The following is a 22046-nucleotide window of genomic DNA, read 5'->3' on the forward strand; positions in this document are numbered from 1 at the left end:
CAGTGGTTAATATGAGCGGTTGTTATTAACGTTATTGTTATGTCCTCTGCACAAGTTGGTATGACTTTTGTAGAGGCTGATAATCAGGTTCTACAGAAGTTCGAATCAGCAAAGGTAGCCAGTGGTAGTGATGAATATAATTGTATTTGGATCCCATAAAACCACATGCAAGCGGGATAACAGCCATCAAACAACTCACAACAGGCGTGGATGCGTTTCGGGTATGCACTGATAAGTGCTAAGTCGAAGGGTGCATACCCGAAACGCGTCCACGCCTGTTGTGAGTTGTTTGATGGCTGTTATCCCACTAGCATGAGGTTTTATGGGATCCGAATAAAATTATATTCATCGCTACCACTGGCTACCTTTGCTGATTCGTTGTTGTTCCTTGGAGTATACAGCCGTGTTGGGGGTCCTTACAGCCGACCATCTCTTGTGTTCCTACAGAAGTTATTTCATCTGTGGTCATAGGAGCCCTTAGTCTAGTCATGCTATCTAGTTCTGCTGGGTCATTTTAGCCCCAAATATTACCACAGCGATACTGATATGACTGATATCACTGCATTAGAAACAGCTGGTGCCTGACATCTAATGCCAGTCAGGGGTAGACCACGATATCAGGAGTGTACCAAGACTGTATGACCTTTGACAGAAATCTGACAGAAGATCACACAGTGGCAGGCCACATGTGGTTTATCTCAGATGGAAAGATTGGGTGGCAGATTTGGCATCTCCCATACAGCTACAGCAGGATAATGATTTAAAACATGTGAAAGGTTGGCAAGATTGACTTGAAGATCAAGATAAGTGCAAGAAACGCTATCATGGACCTTCCTGCACAGTCACCTGGCCTCAACCTCATCGAACATTTATGGGGACGCGTAAAAAATGAGAAAGCCAAGTACACAGTTATCAGATAGTGTCCATTTTTTACTAGTGATCTCAGATTTCCTTTAAATCCCTACACTGCTTTGGTGTTAGAGAGTAGGATATGTATTGTAAGCCCATCATAAGTGCATTCTGTGTACTGCTCTGCACTACGCTAAATATGTGGGTGGTAAAAACAAGAGGAAATAAACATTTAAGAGAAATAATAGTGCATCACATCATAAACACAAAATACATGTGTAGTTCATAGAACGTAAATAAGACTGCTTTCAGATGGCTATTATATGGCTGAACGTGGCCTAAAACTCCTTTAGAGCAGTGCATCTTCAAACAGGGCCATTACACCGATACTGTTGTGCTATGTGTAGTGTTATTTAACATACATCACAAGCAGTCATAGGGTTAATGACTACTGGAGGGGGATGGGGAGAAAAGCTATCAGAATGTTCTGGAGGATATGTTATCATTGTCTAGAGTTCCAGGTCTGTTCTCTAGAGTATCTGGGATGAATAATTCAGGCCTGTGCTAAGGATAAGATGGCACTCTGCATATATATATATATATATATATATATATATATATATATATATATATAGTGGCTCTAAATATATTGCATTTTCTCTGGAATCAGGTATTCCCTCTCTTCACAAGGAACTGTATCCCCTGTATAGTATGTAATTAACTAATATGGCGTATGACATAATCACCAAGTTAAACAACAAAAAAGTAGCAATATAAACAAAAACAAAATTATTTTTACGTTATTTCTTGTTTGCTGTTATGTTAACTACTGTTTTTTCTCCCCCCCCCCCCCCCCCCCCCCTGTGCTCTCAGTGGGTCAAGATGAATTTTGGTCTTGACAAATAAAATATAATAGTCATTTTATTCATAGAGCTATAGCAATTAACAAATAACCTGTCTGTAAAAAGTATGAGTAGGTTGTCGCCTTCAAATCATGGTGGATTTGAAAGCTAAGGTTGTTACTGATAATCAGCCAGGCCTGGCCACAGTTATAAAGATTATACCTATTAATGCCCCTATCAATATATAGATGATGATGATAATAAATATATGTAATGATGAAAACACAGACTACGTGTGTCATTTAGAACTTGGTCTTCATGTCAAGCCACAATACATGTTGTATGGCCTATCAGGCTTCACAACCCTAGATGGAAAGTAATGCTGATAGCCAAGCCTAAAATGTGGTCCAACCGCCTTGAAAAACCGCGCTTTACTAGAGAATAAATTGATACTGGGGGATGCAACTGCTGTTACTGGTAGACGATAAAAACACAATGTAAATGATTAGAGTGTACCTGTTGTTAAAACCTTTTGATATAAAGTAGATAATCCTATTATATATATATATATTTGTATATTTTTGGGTGAAAAAATGCTGTCCCTGCTGCTATTGCCTGTGTGTCTCTATGAGGAGTCCAAATACAGGAAGTGAGGGCAAGACAAGCAGGGCTCTGTGCAGGCTCCTGGCTTGTCATTCATATATAATGGTATGATCTACATCATAAAAGCGACAGGTACACTTTAAGGTCATTGCACTTTGCAGCATCACATTATGGTGCCTATTGGCATGATTGGCATTCATTTATTTCAATAGATGCTGGCAGTCCTCCAGAATGGAGGCATAAAAAAATATCACCTCTGGGTGGTGGTGGGGATCAACGAATAGATCAGTGTTTCCCAACCAGTGCGCCTCCAGCTGTTGCAAAACTACAATTCCCAGCATGCCCGGACAGCCGTAGGCTGTCCGGGCATGCTGGGAGTTGTAGTTCTGCAACAGCTAGAGGCATACTGGTTGGGAAACACTGGATTAGATTGTGAGACCACTGGGGTCAAGGCGAAGTGCAATACAAGTATCTTAAGATACCCTCAGTTGAAATGAGTTCTCTCCATTTTTGTCATACAATCTTAATTCCTTTTCCCCCACTCATTGCAGCTGACCCAGTTGACCACAGTAATGTCCTATGCACGCCATGGCCTTCCTACCATGGACGCTGCCTCTGGTAATGTTCTGATGTTGTTATGCCATCCCCCTTAGTAGAAGAATCATGTTAAGGCCATTTAATGATCATTCTATGAGTCACACAACAGTAAGATATCATTTCCTGTGTGTTTGCGCATCACAACAACTTAATGGAGTTTGGATATAGTTCATATGCAATATAGCTGGGTATCACACCATTTACAAAAAATAAAGGCAAAATAATATGCCAAATAAACCCAACATACCTTAACATTTGAGCCTTTATCATATAGTTCAACACAATAAGCATAGGAACAATACATTACATGTATGCTAAACATCTGTATATATAAACGCATACATATATATCTATAAATTCCTGATCATTGTAACACAAAAAAAAAAAACAGATGCTTTATAAGCAAAGCTACATGTTCCCATACCATACATATACAGTGTGCTAAGCCTTACCTGATAGGCATCTAACTGTTCATCAGTAAATATAGTTTGCTTATTTCCCATGATAGATGAGGGATCCTTGGTCTCCTGAAATGCATCACACAGGGAGGAGTAGGAGGGCTACCTAGTCTAGGCATTGGCATTTACAAAGAGGCAGCTGGGGCAATAAGAGGCATCTGCTGCATAAGGAAGCTTCTTCAAAGTAATAATTTAAAGCAAGGCCTTAGGAAACATCCATTAGCTGTAAACCATTCTTCAGTCTGTTTCTTAAGGGTTAAAGAAGGTTTCATTGCAGCTCCTTGCCTCCAGATCATCTGTGCATGTTTTATGTGCTTCTCTGTGCATCAATAAGAACAAGACACTCCCTCTGAATTGATAGATCTCAGCAAATCTGCAAAAGGCCATTAGAGGGCGCTAAGAAAGCAGATACAGTCCATACAGAATTGCAGTCTAATCAAAAGTATGGGGTGATTGGCAACATTAATACAGCTGTAAGGCATAAACAAAGATATATATTGCATCATATTAGTAAAATTGGATATCTTACATATATTATATTACAATCAATAAAGGGGGGAATAGAAATAGCTAATATACAATATTTCTGCACAATAAAACAACACATTTTCAAAATGATTTCAGATTATTAGGTTCATTAACTCTAAAATCAAAGATGTTACAAAGGGACCATCGTTCTGTACATAGAGATATTAAGTGTGTGTGCAATTTTACTGGAGCTCCCGCTATGGCAATATATAGCAGGATAAAGGGGGTCACAGTACCAACATTATCAAACATGTACTCAAGTATATTATGGGTTGTGAACTTTGATGAAACTCATTTGGGCCACATTTACTAAGATTTCCCACCCCGCTAGATTTATTATCTACTCATTTCCACATATGACTCTGTGCGCCTACCTGTTACAATGTGTGCCACTTTGTGCCAAACTGCACCAATCATGACACCAATGTAAGAACAGACCAATTTAACCCCTTAAGGACCAGGCCATTTTACACCTTAGGACCAGAGCGTCTGACCACTGTCACTTTAAACATTAATAACTCTGGAATGCTTTTAGTTATCATTCTGATTCAGAGATTGTTTTTTCGTGACATATTCTACTTTATTTTGGTGGTAAAATTTCGGCGTTACTTGCATCCTTTTTTGGTGAAAAATCCCCAAACTTCATGAAAATTTAGCATTTTTGAAGGTCTCTACTTGTAAGGAAAATGGATATTCCCAATAAATTTTATTTTTCTTCACAAACAGAATATGTCCACTTTATGTTGGCATCATAAAATGGACATATTTTTGCTTTTTGAAAAAATTAGAGGGCTTCAAAGTAGAGCAGCAATTTTCAAAAATTTCATGAAAATTGCTATATCTGAAGGGACAGATGTTACAGAACTACAACTCCCAGCATGCCTGGGCAGTCTAGGCATGCTGAGAGTTGTAGTTTGGCAACATCTGGAGGGCTATCGTTTTAACAGTGGTCTCCAAACTGTGACCCTCCAGATGTTGCAAAACTACAACTCCCAGCATGCCCAGACAGCCTTTGGCCTTCCTAGTGGTTGCCACAGTAAAGATCACGTTACTTTCACTTTCAATTCCCCCCTCCCCCACAGTAGTTTCCCTACCTGACCCAGGATCCAGCAGTCTCCAGCAACCATCGGGGTCTCCAGGCATCTTCTCCTGCAGGTACCGACCTCCATCTTCTTCCCACGATCCCCTCGACATCCATGGATGGCCAGAACGGGGGGTTGCCATGGCAACCCACTGTCCTGCTCTGCCATTGGTCAGAATCAAATCGCAGCATTGCGACTTCACTCCTACCCTTCAGGATGATGTGGGCTGTCACAGACAGGTCAGATCATCACAATTTTCTGGGTGATCGGGTAACCAGAGACCCGATCAGGCCGGAATAGGAGAAAATCGCATGTCTGAATTGACATGCGATTTTCTGCGATCGCCGACATGGGGGGGTCCCGGGACCCCCCTCGGCATTTGCACGGCATGCCTGCTGAAGGATTTCAGCAGGAATGCTGTTCCAATCTCTGCCCGGCGCGGCAGAGACCGGAGAAACACCAGGACGTTCTGGAACGTCCTTGGTCCTTAAAGCCCAGGGTGCGGGGACGTTCCAGAACGTCCTTGGTCCTTAACTGGTTAAAGTTGGTCAAAATAAGACAAGAAAAAAAAAACACCATACGGCTCTTTTGTGCCATTATGAGACAATTTTTGCCCAAAAGTGTAGGAAACCCCTTGGTAAATATCTCTGGACATATGGAAAAGGGCATGCCTACTTTTTAGGGTTTCTAAGCTGCTTTGTTGGTCTTACGGCAAAATAAGGAAATGTCTGACAGACTCTTTGATAAATCTGTCTGAAAAACTTGCTAAAAAAGACCAAAAAAGTACAAGAAGTGTTTGCTTTCAGATTAGTAAATCTAGGCCATTCTGTTCCGCAACATGCAATGAGTAGAGGTTAACCTCTTAAGGACCCAGGACGTACGGGGACATCCCCGCACCCTGGGCTTTAAGGACCCAGGACGACCCCGTACGTCCTGGCGTTTTCCGGTCCCTGCCGCGCGCCGGGCAGAAATCAGAAGTGGATCCAGGCATCCAGGGCAAACGCCGAGGGGAGTCATGTAGGTCCCCCATGTCGGCGATCGCCGCAAATCGCGAGGGAAATCGCCCTTGCGATCTGCGGCGATACCGGGCTGATCGGGTCTCTGGGACCCGACCGCCTGGTAATTTCGCATGATCCCGGCTGTCACAGACAGCCAGGACAATGCTAAAGTATAGGAGCGAGGTGGCAAGCCTGCCACCTCCCACTATCCCCTGCGATTCTTCGGTTAGGTAACCGACCAATCGCAGGGGGGGGGCGGTTACTTCCTTCAGCCCTGCCCGGCCCCTTGAAGTCCGGAGAGGATGGGAGGAAGACCGGAGGACGCGGCGGGGGACGGGGGAGTGCTGGGGCCCGGCCCCGGTACTTACCTCGTCCCTGAAGATCCGGATTCCGGCGATGAAGACGGCGGCGGCGGCAACAGGTGAGTTCCTCTTCAGCCGCGGTCGGGCCCTTTACAACAATGCACGTCGTAAAGCGACATGCATTGCTGTATTGGGACCCTGTATACTACAACTCCCAGCATGCCCAGAAAGCAGTTGGCGTCTGGGCATGCTGGGAGTTGCAGTTTTGCAACTTCTGGAGGTCCACAGTTTTGGGACCACTGTGCTTTTCCAGATGTTGCAAAACTACACATCCTCAGCATGCCCTTACTGTCCAGGCACGCTGGGAGTTGTAGTTCTGTAACATCTGGCCCTTCAGATGTTGCAGAACTACAACTCCCAGCATGCCTGGACAGTTTTGGCATACTGGGAGTTGTAGTTTTGCAACATCTGGAAGGGCACAGATTGGAAACCACTGTATTAGTGGTCTGCAAACTGTAGTCCTCCAGATGTTGCAAAACTACAACTCCAAGCATGCTGGGAGTTGTAGTTCGGCAACATCTGGCTCTAAAGATGTTGCCGAACTACTACTCCCAGCATGCCTGAGAATGTTTGGGAGTTGTGGTTTTGCAACAACTGGAGGCACACTGGTTGGGAAACATTGTCTGTTTCCTAACTCAGTGTTTCCCAACCCGTGTGCCTCCAGCTGTTGCAAAACTATAACTACCAGCATGCACTGATAGACTGTGCATGCTGGGAGTTGTAGTTTTGCAACAGCTGGAGGTCCCCCCCCCAGTGAATGTACAGGGTACATTCACATGGGCAGGGGGCTTACAGTGAGTATCAGGCTGCAAGTTTGCGATGCAGCAAATTTGGTGCGGCAGCTCAAACTCGCAGCGGGAAACTCGCTGTAATCCCCACCCGTGTGACTGTACCCTAAAAACACTACACTACACTAACATAAAATAAAAAGTAAAAAACACTACATATACACATATCCCTACACAGCCCCCCTCCCCAATAAAAATGAAAAACGTCTGGTACGCCACTCTTTCCAAAATGGAGCCTCCAGCTGTTGCAAAACAACAACTCCCAGTATTGCCGGACAGCCGTTGACTGTCCAAGCATGCTGGGAGTTCTGCAACAGCTGGAGGCACCCTGTTTGGGAATCATTGGCGTAGAATACCCCTATGTCCACTCCTATGCAAATCCCTAATTCAGGCCTCAAATGCGCATGGCGCTCTCACTTCGGAGCCCTGTCGTATTTCAAGGCAACAGTTTAGGGTCACATATGGGGTATCGCCTTACTCGGGAGAAATTGCCTAATAAATTTTGGGGGTCTCCTTTCACCCCTTATGAAAAGGTAAAGTTGGGGTCTACACCAGCATGTTAGTGTAAAAAAAAAAAATTTTTACACTAACATGCTGGTGTTGCCCTATACTTTTCAGTTTGACAAGAGGTAAAGGGGAAAAAAGCCCCCCCAAATTTGTAATGCAATTTCTCCCGACTACGGAGATACCCCATATGTGGGCGCAAAGTGCTCTCAGGGCGCACAACAAGGCCCAGAAGGAAGAGTGCGCCATGTACATTTGAGGTGATTTGCACGGGGGTGGCTGATTGTTACAGCGGTTTTGACAAACGCAAAAAAAAAAAAAACTACATGTGACCCCATTTCGGAAACTACACCCCTCACGGAATGTAATGAGGGGTGCAGTGAGAATTTACACCCCACAGGTGTCTGACAGATCTTTGGAACAGTGGGCTGTGCAAATTCAAAATTTTGTACAGCCCACTGTTCCAAAGATCTGACAGACACCAGTGGGGGGTAAATGCTCACTTTACGCCTTGTTACGTTCCTCAAGGGGTCTAGTTTCCAAAATGGTATGCCATGTGGGGGTTATTTTGCTGTCCTGGTACCATATGGGCTTCCTAAATGCGACATGCCCCCCGAGCAAAATTTGCTCTCAAAAAGCCAAATATGACTCCTTCTCTTCTGAGCATTGTAGTTCGCCCATAGTACACTTCAGGTCAACTTATGGGGTACCTTCATACTCAGAAGAGATCGGGTTACAATTTGGGGGGGGGTATTTTCTGCTATTAACCCTTGCAAAAATGTGAAATTTGGGGGGAAACACACATTTTAGTGAAATTTTATTTTTATTTTTTTACATATGCAAAAGTCGTGAAACACCTATAGGGTATTAAGGCTCACTTTATTCCTTGTTACGTACCTCAAGGGGTCTAGTTTCCAAAATGGTATGCCATGTGTTTTTTTTTTGCTGTTCTGGCACCATAGGGGCTTCCTAAATGCAACATGCCCCCAAAAAACATTTCAGAAAAACGTACTCTCCAAAATCCCCTTGTCGCTCCTTTGCTTCTGAGCCCTCTACTGCACCCTCCGAACACCTTACATAGACATATGAGGTATGTGCTTACTCGAGAGAAATTGGGCTACAAATATAAGTATAAATTTTCTCCTTTTACCCCTTGTAAAAATTCTAAAATTGGGTCTACAAGAACATGCGAATGTAAAAAATGGAGATTGTGAATTTTCTCCTTCACTTTGCTGCTATTCCTGTGAAACACCTAAAGGGTTAAAATGCTGACTGAATGTCATTTTAAATACTTTGGGGGGTGCAGTTTTTATAATGGGGTCATTTGTGGGGTATTTCTAATATGAAGACCCTTCAAATCCACTTCAAACCTGAACTGGTCCCTGAAAAATTGTGAGTTTGGAAATTTTGTGAAAAATTGGAAAATTGCTGCTGAACTTTGAAGCCCTCTGGTGTCTTCCAAAAGTAAAAACACGTAAATTTTATGATGCAAACATATAGTGAACATATTGTATATGTGAATAAAAAAAAATGTTTTGGAATATCAATTTTCCTTACAAGCAGAGAGCTTCAAAGTTAGAAAAATGCAAAATTTTAAAATTTTTCATCAAATTTTGGGATTTTTCACCAAGAAAGGATGCAAGATACCACAACATTTTACCACTATGTTAAAGTAGAATATGTCATGAAAAAACTATCTCGGAATCAGAATGATAACTAAAAGCATTCCAGAGTTATTAATGTTTAAAGTGACAGTGGTCAGATGGCCGGGTCCTAAGGTGTAAAATGGCTGGGTCCTTAAGGGGTTAAAGATATCCACTCTCACATGCAGAAAAGAAACTACAAATGCCTCATTAATCATTTTTATCATTAGGTAATTTTTTTTAACAATAAAAATTTATATTACTTCTATATGAATGCATTGGGTATTCCATGGATGGAGTGTTAAGGAAAGAGATTGTCTACATGACTACCCTTATCAATGTGTTTTTTGAGGATATATGAATGTCAAAGGGGAAGGGGTTCCCACTTAGGTTTCAAACTGTAGAGACCACTGAGCCAGAACATTGCTTGGGATTTACAGTAGGCGAACCCAAAGAAACCAGCTGATCCTTGTGCTGGTTTTACTAAAAGAGCAGTTATCTTGGTGAGATAAACCATTTAAAAGCGTTGTCTGCAAAAAAGGTCTGCAATGCAAGATAGAGCCCAAATATAAAACTAGCACTACTCCCAGTGCTTTTCTTTTTTTATATATTAACCACTTAGGGACCCAGGGCGTACAGGCACGCCTTGACTCCCTGGTACTTAAGGACCCAGGGCGTACCTGTAAGCCCGTGGGAATTTCGTTCCCCCCCCCCCATGTCGGCGATCGCAACAAATCGCCAGTGAATTCACATCGGCGATTTGCGGCGATCCCGGTGATGCGGGTGACCCGCTGACCCACAGATACATGGTGATCAGGGTTGTAGAACACCCCCCAATCACCTCCTGTATCCATGGGGAGGTGGCGATTTTGTAACACCCCCCCCCCCTCCCCCGGATCGCAGCTATTGGCTGGACAGCAGCTGGCAGGGGAGGGGTTAATGACCTCTTCTTGCTGGCAGAGTCCTAACTGAGTCCAGTCAGAGGGCAGAGCTGCAAGAAGGAGCCAGCCCCCCCCCCCTCTGCGAGATCGTAGCCCCTCAGTGAAGAAGACACCCCCTTAGAGCAGGGAAAGAATACATTAAGGGACAGGTAGGACTGTAAAAAAAAAGTTAATAAAAGTTAAAAAGCTGCGATCTGCCCCCCTTTTTTGGGCCATAGTGTTTTTTTTTTTTTACCCCATATAATGGTGTGTGATTATCTATTCACACACCGTTATAGATAAAGTTACACCAACCACACTCACTACATACTTCCCCCCCCCACCACACACATCCCCCACCGCCCCGTAGAAAAAAGGCAATGGCGCGCCGGGCATTTTTGGTGGCGAAGGCATACGCTTTTCTTGCCTCCGACTCCGAATCTGCCAGTGAGGACAGGGAAGATCCTACATTCCTGTGTTCTTCCTCATCATCTAGCACTGATGATGAGTCCCCTGTACGATGTAAACGCCGCCAGGCGAGGCCACGCACCCCCCATGAAAGTGACCCAGTGGCTGACACTAGTATGAGCGTCCATGTTGCTCGTACTAGGAGTCCGACCCCCAGACAAGTGTACCGGACCCCCCAGATAAGTGTACTGGAGCCCCCTTCCGGTGAACCTGTCTGGAGACCCTCAGAGGGTTATCAGCCATGGATTCCTGAGTTTGTTGGCGGCTCAGGAATCCGGATTGACATGGCTGGATTCACTGAAATTGACTATTTCGGTTATTTTTTCAGTGACAGCTTTGTCAATCTAATGGTGGAGCAGACGAATCTGTATGCCCAGCAGTTCATCTACCACCACACAGATTCTTTTTTGGCCAGGTCTAATTAATGGTACGCCGTCAGTGCAGCCGAAATGAGGACATTTTGAGGCCTCATGCTGCATATGGGCCTGTTCAAAAAGCCCAGTTTCAGACAGTACTGGAGCGGGGACATCCTATACCAGACCCGCTTTACAGTATGGTCATGACACGGAAGCGGTTCAAGGCCATTCAGAAATGCCTCCATTACACTGATAATGCGGCATGTCCACCCCAAAGTAATCCCACCTATGACCGGCTTTACAAAGTGAGGGGCCACATTTTTGGAGGCCTACGTACCCTTCAGGGAGATCTCAGTAGATGAGTCTCTTATCAGTTTTAAGGGGAGACTCATCCTCCGCTTGTATATTCCCTCGAAGCGGGGGTGGTATGGCGTGAAACTCTACAGACTTTGTGAAAGTACCTCCGGGTACACTTACAAGTTTAGAGTATATGAGGGACGAGATTTCCGTATTTAACCCCCAGAATGTCCCCCCACTCTGGGTGTTAGCAGGAAAATCGTTTGGGACCTTGTGCACCCATTGCTGGATAAAGGTTACCACCTTTACGTGGACAACTTTTATACCAGCATCACTCTGTTCACATCCCTTGCCGCCAGATCCACGTCCGCTTGTGGGACCGTGCAGAAGAACCAGAGAGGCCTCCCTCTAAATTTTGTTAAGACACCTGTGTCCAAGGGTGAGTCCCGTGCCCTTACCCATGAAAACCTCTTGCTGGTCAGGTATAAGGATAAGAGGGATGTCCTTATGCTGACCACAATTCATGGTAACGGCAGCTCACCTGTCCCTGTGTGAGGTACCACAACACAGGTCCTCAAGACCGATTGTATTCTGGACTACAATCGGTATATGGGGGAGTTGCTCTTTCTGATCAAATCCTCATGCCATAATGCCATGCACAAAACACGGGTATGGTACAAAAAAGTTGCGGTCTACTTTGGTACAGGTTGCCATGTACAACTCTTTTGTACTGTCCCAGCAAATTGGCAACACAGGGACATTCCTCCAGTTCCAAGAAGAAGTTCTAAAGGCCCTGATCTTTGGTGACCGGGAAAGAGCAGGCCGGAGTTCCCAAGGAACTGAAGTTATAGGTGCCAGGATCGTCCCAGGCCAGCACTTTCCAGGTGAGGTTCCCCACACTGGAAAGAAGGGACGATCCCAGAAAAAATGCAGAGTGTGTAACAGGAGGGGGCGTATCCCTCCACTCAGTGTGACACTTGCCCCGATCATCCGGGCCTCTGCATTAAAAACTGCTTCAGGGAGTATCACACTTCCATGCAGTACGAAATTTTTCCTTCTCATTTTAATTTTCCATTTAATTTTCCCTAATGTACCAAGTCCAGAGTACATTCCAAGTTTTAACCCCATAAACCACAAAATTGTAAAAAAAAAATTTCATTAAAAAAAAAAAAATGATAGGACCTGGGGGTATTTTTTTTCCAAAAATGGGTCATGGGTCACTGAGTCACTATCATCGGGGACTTTTTTATGTTGCCTCAAATGTGCAGCGCTCTCTCTCCACCTGAGCGGGGTGTGCATTTGAGGCAACAGGTTAGGGACGGCCACACACGTCACATTCCCAGAATGATGATTCAGAGCATAAGGTTTGGGGTGGGCATAATTTTTGGTTTTGGCTATGCTCTGATTCATCATTCTGGGAACATAACCTGTTTTATAATTTTATGGCCCACTGTACCCCAGTTATTTACCCCATGTAACGCTCCTTGAGGGGGGTCCCACTGTACATAGGCAGCTATGCAGAAGCTCAAGGCCCCTGACTGCACTCCTGCTCTTCTGTAACCGGTGTGCACCCGCAGAGCTACTAACGTCCAGATATGAGGCATGTCCTTACTCCAAAGAAATGTATTTACAAATTTATGGTAACATTTTCTCCTATTACCACTTGTGAAAAAGAAAAAATTGGGGTAACCCAAGCATTTTAGTGCAAAAAAATCAAATTTTTCCTTTTCACATCCCAATATAATGAACATTTATCAAACACCTGTGGGGTGTTAAGGCTCGCTGTACCCCTTGTTACGTGCCCTGAGGGGTGTAGTTTCCAAAATAGTATGCCATGTGGTTTTGTTTTTGCTGTTCTGGCACCATAGGGGCTTCCTAAATGTGACATCCCCCCCCCCCCCATTTCAGCAAAATTTGCAACTGTGACTCCTTCTCTTCTGAGCATTGTAGTGCGCCTGCAGTGCGCTTGACGTCCATACATGAGGTATTTCCATACTCAGAAGAGATGGGGTTACACATTTTGGGAGCATTTTCTCCTATTACCCCTTGTATAAATGTAAAATTTGGTGAAACCCCAGTATTTTAGTAAAAAAAAAATAATAATTTCACATCCAAAGTCGTCAAACACCTGTGGGGTGTTAAGGCTCACTGAACCCCTTGTTACATTCATTGAGGAGTTTAGTTTCTAAAATATTATGCCATGTGGGTTTTTTCTTGCTTTTCTGTCACCATAGGGGCTTCCTAAATGCGATATGCCCCCCCCCCCCATTTCAGCAACATTTGCAAAATTTTCTCTTCTGAGCATTCTAGTGCGCCCGCAGTGCACTTGACGTCCACACATGGGGTATTTTCATACTCAAAAGAGATGGGGTTACACATTTTGGGGGCATTTTCTCCTATTACGCCTTGTAAAAATGTAAAATTTGGGGAAAAACCAGCATTTTGGTGAAAAAATAAATAAATTACATATCAAACTTTAACGAAAAGTCGTCAAATACCTGTGGGATGTTAAGGCTCACTGTACCCCTTGTTACGTTCCTTGAGGGGTGTCGTTTCCAAAATAGTATGCCATGTGGGGGGGTTTTGCTGTTCTGGCACCCTAGGGGCTTCCTAAATGTGACATGCCCCCCAAAAACCATTTCAGCAAAATTTGCTTTCCAAAAGCCAAATGTGACTCCTTCTCTTCTGAGCATTGTAGTGCGCCCGCAGTGCACTTGACATCCACACATGGGGTATTTCCATACTCAGAAGAGATGGGGTTACAAATTTTGGGGGACATTTTCTCCTTACCCCTTGTAAAAATGTAAAATTTGGGTGAAAACCAGCATTTTAGTGAAAAAAAAAAAAAAAAAGAAAATCATTTACACATCCAAATTTAACGAAAAGTTGTCAAACACCTGTGGGGTGCTAAGGCTCATTGTAACCCTTGTTACATTCCTTGAGGGGTGTAGTTTCCAAAATGGTATGCCATGTGTTTTTTTGTTTTTTGCTGTTCTGGCACCATAGGGGCTTCTTAAATGTGACATGCCCCCCAAAAAACAGTTCAGAAAAACTCACTCTCCAAAATACCACTGTCGCTCCTTTCCTTCTGAGCCCTCTACTGCGCCCACAGAGCACTTTATGTACACATATGAGGTATTTCCTCCCTCGAGAGAAATTGGGTTACAAATTTTAAGAAGATTACCCCTTGTAAAAATTCAAAAATTGGGTCTACAAGAACATGCAAGTGTAAAAAATGAAGATTTTGAATTTTCTCCTTCAATTTGCTGCTATTCCTGTGAAACACCTAAAGGGTTACCAAACTTTTTGAATGTCATTTTGAATACGTTAAGGGGTGCAGTTTTTATAATGGGGTCATTTATTGGGTATTTCTAATTTGAAGGCCCTTCATATCCACTTCAAAACTGAACTGGTCCCTGAAAAATTTTGATTTTGAAAATGTTGTGAAAAAATGGAAAAATGCTGCTGAACTTTGAAGCCATCTGATGTCTTCCAGAAGTAAAAACATGTCAACTTTATGATGGAAATATCATCTATTTTCCTTATAAGCAAATTTTTCATTTTTTCATCAAATGTTTGAATTTTTCACCAAGAAATGATGCAAGTATCGATGAAATTTGACTAGTAGAATATGTCACGAAAAAACAATCTCGGAATCAGAATGAAAGGTAAAAGCATCCCAGAGTTATTAATGCTTAAAGTGACAGTGGTCAGATGTGCAAAAAATGGCCGGGGTCTTAAGGTGAAAATGGGCTGGGTCCTTAAGGGGTTAAAGGGATATTACAGCCCCGGAATGTTTTATAAAAAAAAAAAAAAAAATGTGGGTTTCAGAAATTAAGAGGAAGCCATACTTACCTTCCCCAGTCTCCTGCTGCTGCCCTTCTGATCACACCTGGTGCCCTCTGTTAACTGCAGCTTCCTGGCTCCTGTGACCTGTAAATCCTGCAGAAACTACTCACTTAGTTGGTCATTGGTTAAAGTGTGTCGCTGCTGCAGTCAGTATTTGGCTGAGCAGGCAGTTCCTCTGGGGTTGATGCATCTCAGGAACCAGGAAGCAGCACTGAGCAGGGGAGCCAGGTGTTGTCAGAACATGAGCAGCGAGTTATCAGGGCAGGTTAGTATGGTTTCTTTTTTTTTAATTATTTATTTATTAATATTTTTTAAGCACCCTGGCTCACTTAAAAAAAAATTCTGGGTCTGGGATACCCTTTCAAATCTCAGATAACCTCTTTAAAGGGGTACTCCGCTGGGGACCCCCGGGACCTACCATGCAGCATCCTCCTTTAGCGGTTTCCGGAACCGCTGGAGGTCCTCAGGCTGAGTCCATCTTGACCACAAGGATGTGGTCCATTCCCTCAATGCAAGTCTATAGGAGGGGTGTGACAGCTGTCACGCCCCCTCCCATAGGCTTGCATTGAGGGGGCGGAGCATGACGTCACACGGGGGTGGAGCCGTGACGTCACTATGCTCCGTCCCCGTGATCGCCAGTAATCAGACCCGGAGCAAACACGCTCCAGGGACTGATTCTAACGGGGTCCCTAGCGGCGGGACCCCCACGATCAGGCATCTTATCCCCTATCCTTTGGATAGGGGATAAGATGTCTAAGCGCCGGAGTACTCCTTTAATACCCTCCTTCTTTTAGTAAGCTCCTCCCTCACCTAACTGTGGTCTATCAATATTCACTACAAGCTTTAGAACCTGATAATAAGCTTCTTTGTAACAATAACTGGTTTGTCACATGCACATAACAGGCTCCTGCCATATGACAGTGGTTACATTATAGAAACATTCTTCATAGTCCATTTTGTGGACAAGGCTCAAAAATAGTATATAACATCATGTCTGTGTTATATAGCATTCAGCATTGTGCATTTTTCATGTCTCATGTGGCCTGTAACTCAACTCTTTTCGTATCCTATGTGAAGTAGTCTCCTATATCACATACACCTAGGGGTGATTACATGGGTAGGATTCATGAATAAATGATACCCCTAAACTACAATTCCTAGAGGTGAAACAGTAGACATGACTTTCCTGAGTTATCTTTGATGCAATAAAACCCTATAGCTATTGTATGCCAGCAGCTTGCTGCTATCACTGGAAACATTACTCTTCAGTGGAATGGAGATTAATTCACTTATATAAGACAGAAAAGTTAGTTTAGCAATATTTTAAAAGACATTAAGGGTACGTTCAAATGTATTTTCACAGCATATTTAGCTGCGGATCCGCTGGTGAAGGCCCTGCTCTTTGCTGGCTTTACATGTGCCTGCTGGTAGCGGCAATACGCCGCTACCAGCAGACACACTGCAGCGATGTGCGCAGCGTACTCGCACATCGCGGCCGCTCTCCCTGCTCTGAGTTAGGCAGAGAGCTCCCGCGATGTGCGAGTATACTGCGACTCGCACATCGCAGTGTGCCTGCTGGTAGCGGCGTATTGCCACTTTGAGCAGGCACATGTAAAGACAGCATAGAGCGGGCCTTCCCCAGCGGATCTGCAGCGTAAAATACGCTGAAAATCCGCACATGTGAACGTACCCTAAAGGAGAACTTAAAAAAAAAAGCGTACCTGTCAGATCCCACAAAAAAAAATATATATTTTTTATATCACTCATTACCTAATCCTGACCATGTACATCTAATTTTTATGTGTCTAGCACCTTTTTTTTTTTTTATTACACTTTTTATTTAGCTCACTAGTCTGAATTCCTCTCAAAGGGAGGGGGCGTGGCCTCACTGTGCAGGTCTCCGCCCCCTCCCTCAGTATGCTGTCTGCTCACATCTCCCCTAGCATCATAGGCGTGCGCAGCCTATTGCATTAGGGTGTGCACCCTAAAGCACAAACTCACGCTGCACGCGTATATGTCCGCCATTACCAGCGGGTCCCTGGCTGCGATCAACAGCCGGGACCTGCCGCACATGATCCGGGCATCGCTCCGATGCCCGTGGTTATGCTTAGGACGTAAATGTACGTCCTGGTGCATCAAGTACCACGTCATCAGGACATACATTTACGTCCTTCATCGTTAAGGGGTTAAATGGAACTTAATAAAAGGTATATTTTATCATATGGAAGGTCCCTATTCAAATCAGTGCCTATAAGGTATGTAGGTTGGTTTTTAGCTAGCTAGGTCAGTTGGTAGCTAGGTGGATTGGTAGTTGATAGCTAGGTAGATAGCATGTAGGCAAAGTCAGATCACAATACACAGTGTCACTTCACACTTTGTATGTTTAGTTTACAAATAGAGCAACTGATAGAGTCACTTCATACAATCATAGATGCATAGCCTCTAGTGTTATTCATAGTGCACATATAATTAGGTGTTACTGTTTCACATTTTGTGTAAACTGCGCATTCATAAACATAAGATGCATAACTTTGCCTTGATGTCAGGACCCTTGTATAGTTGCACAAAGTCCTGTGTATTACATCGGGTCCCTATATTAGCACCAGGTAATGTATTCACTGTTCACGTCCCAACACTGCGCTATTGCATTAGTGCCCGTCACTGGTGGCCCGGGAAGCGATATTAGAAGAATACACGCTACAACGTGATCCCTGATTAATTAAAGCATGTAGGATCGCCTATGGCAATGTGAACGGAGCCCAAATACTTGAAACCAGCTACCACTAGGAAACAGCGAAGTGCAATGGCATAGTGTTATACAATCTGCAGCCAATGCATAACAAAGGAAGCTGTGTGGATTAGGAAATGGAGTGACGGGCACTAGTGCAATAGCGCAGTGTTGGGACATCTGCAATAAAGTGAACAGTGAATACATAACCTGGTGCTAATATAGGGACCCCATGTAATACACAGAACTTTGTGCAATTATACAAGAAGGGTCCTGACATCAAGGCAAAGTTATGCATCTTATGTTTATGAATGCGCAGTTTACACAAAAAAAACCAGTAACACCTAATTATATATGCACTTTGAATAACACTAGAGCAGTGGCTGTCCGGGCATGCTAGGAGTTGTAGTTTTGCAACATCTGGAGGTCCGCAGGTTGGAGACCACTGCACTAGAGGCTCTGCATCTATGATTGTATGAAGTGCACTCCATCAGTTGCTTTATTTGTGAACTAAACATACAAAGGACATTAACTCAAATATAATTGGACTGCAAAATAAAGAGCAGTAATAAAAATTCATAGAAGTAACTGCATAATAGCGTGTCTATGTGAAAAGGGTCCAGTAGAGCAGTGTTTCCCAACCAGGGTGCCTCCAGGTGTTGCAAAACTACAACTCCCAGCATGCCTGGACAGCCAAAGGCTGTCCAGGCATGCTGGGAGTTGTAGTTTTGCAACATCTGGAGGCACCCTGGTTGGGAAAAACTGCAGTAGAGTAAGTGTGAAGTAACACTGTGTATTGTGACTAAAAGTCCACCCCACCCCACCCCACCGGGTCACCACCCCACACGATTCCCCATCCCAAAGTACCAAAGAAAATAACAAAAAAAAACTCACCTAGTCCCACGCAGCGATCTCCTGAAGAGCCGGGCCGCGTTCTCTCTTCTCCACAGTGCAGGCGCTGATGATTGACGTCATCAGCGCCTGCGTCTGGGAAGGGGTCACGGCCTTCTCTGAACTGTGTGCGCACACAGTTCAGAAGCTCCGGCAGAGAGTGAACAGCTATAAATGCCTCCCTGGGTTAAATAGACCCAGAGAGCATATAATACAGCAAAGTCTGCGGGCAGAACTGGGGAGGATTACCCCATGATCTGTCCCCCTGCATGATTTTCTGGGGGGATGTGTCCTCCCGATTCCTATGCTCCCTGGATATCCCGAATTTGACGGAGCCTGGGCTTGATTGACGGAGCCTGGGCTTGATTAGGGTGTGCCCAGGCACACCCCGTGCGCACGCCTATGCCTAGCATTAGCATAACTACAACTTCCAGCTTGTCCTCACTGACAGTAGCGGGACACAAGCTGACAGTGGGAGGATTTTTCCTCCAGCTGTGACCCCTGCACTCACAGCTGTCAATCAAGGAAGTGTGTCCATGACATAGGTGATGAGGCATGGACACAGCAGGACTAGTATGTGTGTCCAAGCAGACAGGGGGGGGGGGGGGCAGTTGTTTGACTGTCTTTTTCAGTATGAAATACTGAAAATGTTCTAATGAAAGCAATTACAAAACCTATTGGTTTTACATACTTTACAACATATCAAAAGTTTTTGTATCTGACAGTGCCCATTTAAATCAGTCAGCAGCAACCAGTTTGCAGCCTGTCATATAGGCTGGGCCTGCGGTACTGGAGTATGCGGGACCACCCACTTCCACCTGTTGCAGCCTCATTCCCACACATGCCCACATGTTTTTTTATTGGGTCACGCTGAATCCCAATCCCAATGCAGGACTTCAATCCAGTGCAAGAGACACCTTTATGATGTCTACATTCCCTAATAGAGTTATCATTGATACAGCACTCATGTATATACAGTGCTACCATAGAGAAAAAATGGAGAGCATGCCATTGTGGCCCCATTGTGGAGATCGGGCGGGTCCCAGAGGCTCTGTAGATAGGCTGTTAAATTCTGCAGTAACCCTTTAAGGAATGAAAGCTTAAAGAATTATCATGGAAAAAAACGTACTCCCTAACCAAAGGATAGGGGATAAGTTTTAGATCGCGAGTGGTCCGAGTGCCGGGGTCTCCCGCAATCCCCTGTTTGGAGCCCCAACTCTTCTTCACAGTGGCGCATCACGACCCCCGCCCAAAGCGGAGGCCGCCATGCCCCCTCTATATAGCTCTATGGTAGAGCCGAAGATTGTCAAACGGCTCTCTCATAGAGCTATATGGAGGGAGCATGGTGGTCCACGCTTCGGGCGGGAGTCATGACGCGCCGTGAAAGAGAGTGGGGCCTCCAAACAGGAGATTGCGGGGGGCCCGATGCTTGGACCCCCGTTTTCTAAAACTTATACCATATTCTTCGATAGGGGATAAGTCTTCTACAATGATACTACTCCTTTAGTGGGATTGGTTGTTATGGGCAAATCAGACTTGTGTGTGTGATGATGTCATGGAAGCCATACACACATAATCCAGTTTTCTGTCTCTCTGTGATTATCTTCTAACACTAAGCAACCAAGGCTGGAATCACACATCCTGTTTTTAAAGCAAAAGCCAGGAATGGATTCAAAAGGAGCAGGAAATATAATGAAAGATCTTATACTTTTGGCTGTGAATACAAAAGAGGAGAAAAAAAATGCAAAAACTAGATGAACATGTACTATGGATAAAAATGACATGTGCCCAGTACATCTGCATCCATTCTTTAGCATCCTTTTTAAGTACTGTATACCTTAACTACATTTGCCAAGTGTGATGTGGACATAAACTGTATGCTCTGAGGTTCCCATGTCATGACACAGGTCAGCAGTACTGTATTAGGACTTTGAGATCTTCCTAATCATTAAGGTCATCATACTCCCATTGCAACAGAATGCATGTGCCAAGGAGGTGTGCCAGCGATTTTCTGGAACCAAAGATAATCATTAATCCCTATATCGCCCATTTCTAATTTTGGAAAGGGGTCAATGTTTATATTATTGGGACTGTGTGTATTCCTCTCTGGCCTCTGCGGAGCAAGAGGAGAGGTGGGAGAAAAAAAATAAAATCCTGTGGATTTCCTTAGATTTTGTTATTGTCTTACCTGAGCTAAGACGGTCATGACTTACACCTTATAGGATGCAGAGTTAGGCTGGAGCTACTTATCAGTCATGCTGGGAGTTGTAGATTTGCAACAGCCAGTGTTTAAAGCAGTGTTTCCCAACCAGTGTGCCTCCAGCTGTTGCAAAAGTACAACTACCAGGAAGGCATGCTGGGAGTTGTATTTTTGCCACAGCTGGAGGCAAACTGGTAAGAAAATACTGATTAAGGTATTTGTATTCTGGGAGTTGTAGTTATATTAAAATACCTCGCCTCAGCATTTTATATTGGACTTTCTGCATTTACAGTGCAGATAAAAGGATGGCACACATTTATTCCGAGTTGTATCATTACTCTTTTGCAGTGATACCTGTGATTGTCTAGCTGTTGCAAAACAACTACAAAGACATGGTCTCAAATGGCAGGAGGTGCTCAACCCCAAATGCAGTTGTGCATATATACTGGGGGAGCAGATCCTGCCCTTGTAGTCCGTTGCTAGGGGCGATCCCCAGCATAAAAATGCATACAATGGAGGATGCCTGCAACAGATTACAAGTGCCACAATAGAATCCTACACCAGATAAACGGTGTGGATGTGTAACAATTAGAATAATACAATAATTTAGATGCACTGCTGTGGTAGATGTAAACAATACATTGGCTATCCCTCAACACTGATGTTAAAATTGAGACATTAGCCAGTATATCCTTATATGAAGGACATACCTGAGCCTGCACACCAACGCCAAGGTTTCTCAAGTGGCACGGGCCTAACACTAACCTACCTGTGCGTGATAAGCAAAACAGGGGCCAGTGGGAGAAACCTTGGTGTTGGTGTGCGGGCTCAGGTATGACCTTCATACAAGGATATACTGGCTAATGTCTCAATTTTAACATCAGTGTTGAGGGTTAGCCAATGTCATTGTATACATCTACCACAGCAGTGCACCTTAATTCTTGAATTGCAAAACTACAACTCCCAGCATGTCCTGACAATTCAAGGCCCCCAAAATAAGCTTTAGGAAGTGGGCAATATTGTTAGGATATGCCACCCTTCTCTGAGGTGCTACATGTGTACACTATCACATTGCCGCCTTCC

General features: G+C 44.1%; 1 protein-coding gene across 5 annotated transcripts in view; it reads right to left on the reverse strand.

Annotated features, from left to right (window-relative positions):
- CIB2 (calcium and integrin binding family member 2) overlaps positions 1 to 22046 on the reverse strand; it is a 49645-nt gene that overhangs the window by 27393 nt on the left and 206 nt on the right. The window contains exons 1-2 of one of the 5 annotated variants that reach the window (XM_056572891.1): positions 20952 to 21587; positions 3344 to 3722 (exon numbers count right to left, since the gene is read on the reverse strand). The exons of 1 other annotated variant lie outside the window; for it this stretch is intronic. In XM_056572891.1, the coding sequence (XP_056428866.1) occupies positions 3344 to 3394 (51 nt within the window). In that variant the 5' untranslated portion in view covers positions 3395 to 3722; positions 20952 to 21587. Of the gene's footprint in view, positions 1 to 3343; positions 3821 to 20951; positions 21588 to 22046 lie in introns of those variants that run through there. 3 more of the 5 variants (XM_056572889.1, XM_056572888.1, XM_056572890.1) reach the window with 3 other exon arrangements.

The sequence above is a fragment of the Hyla sarda genome, chromosome 4, assembly GCF_029499605.1.
Source record: "Hyla sarda isolate aHylSar1 chromosome 4, aHylSar1.hap1, whole genome shotgun sequence".
In the NCBI taxonomy this organism is placed as follows: domain Eukaryota; kingdom Metazoa; phylum Chordata; class Amphibia; order Anura; family Hylidae; genus Hyla; species Hyla sarda.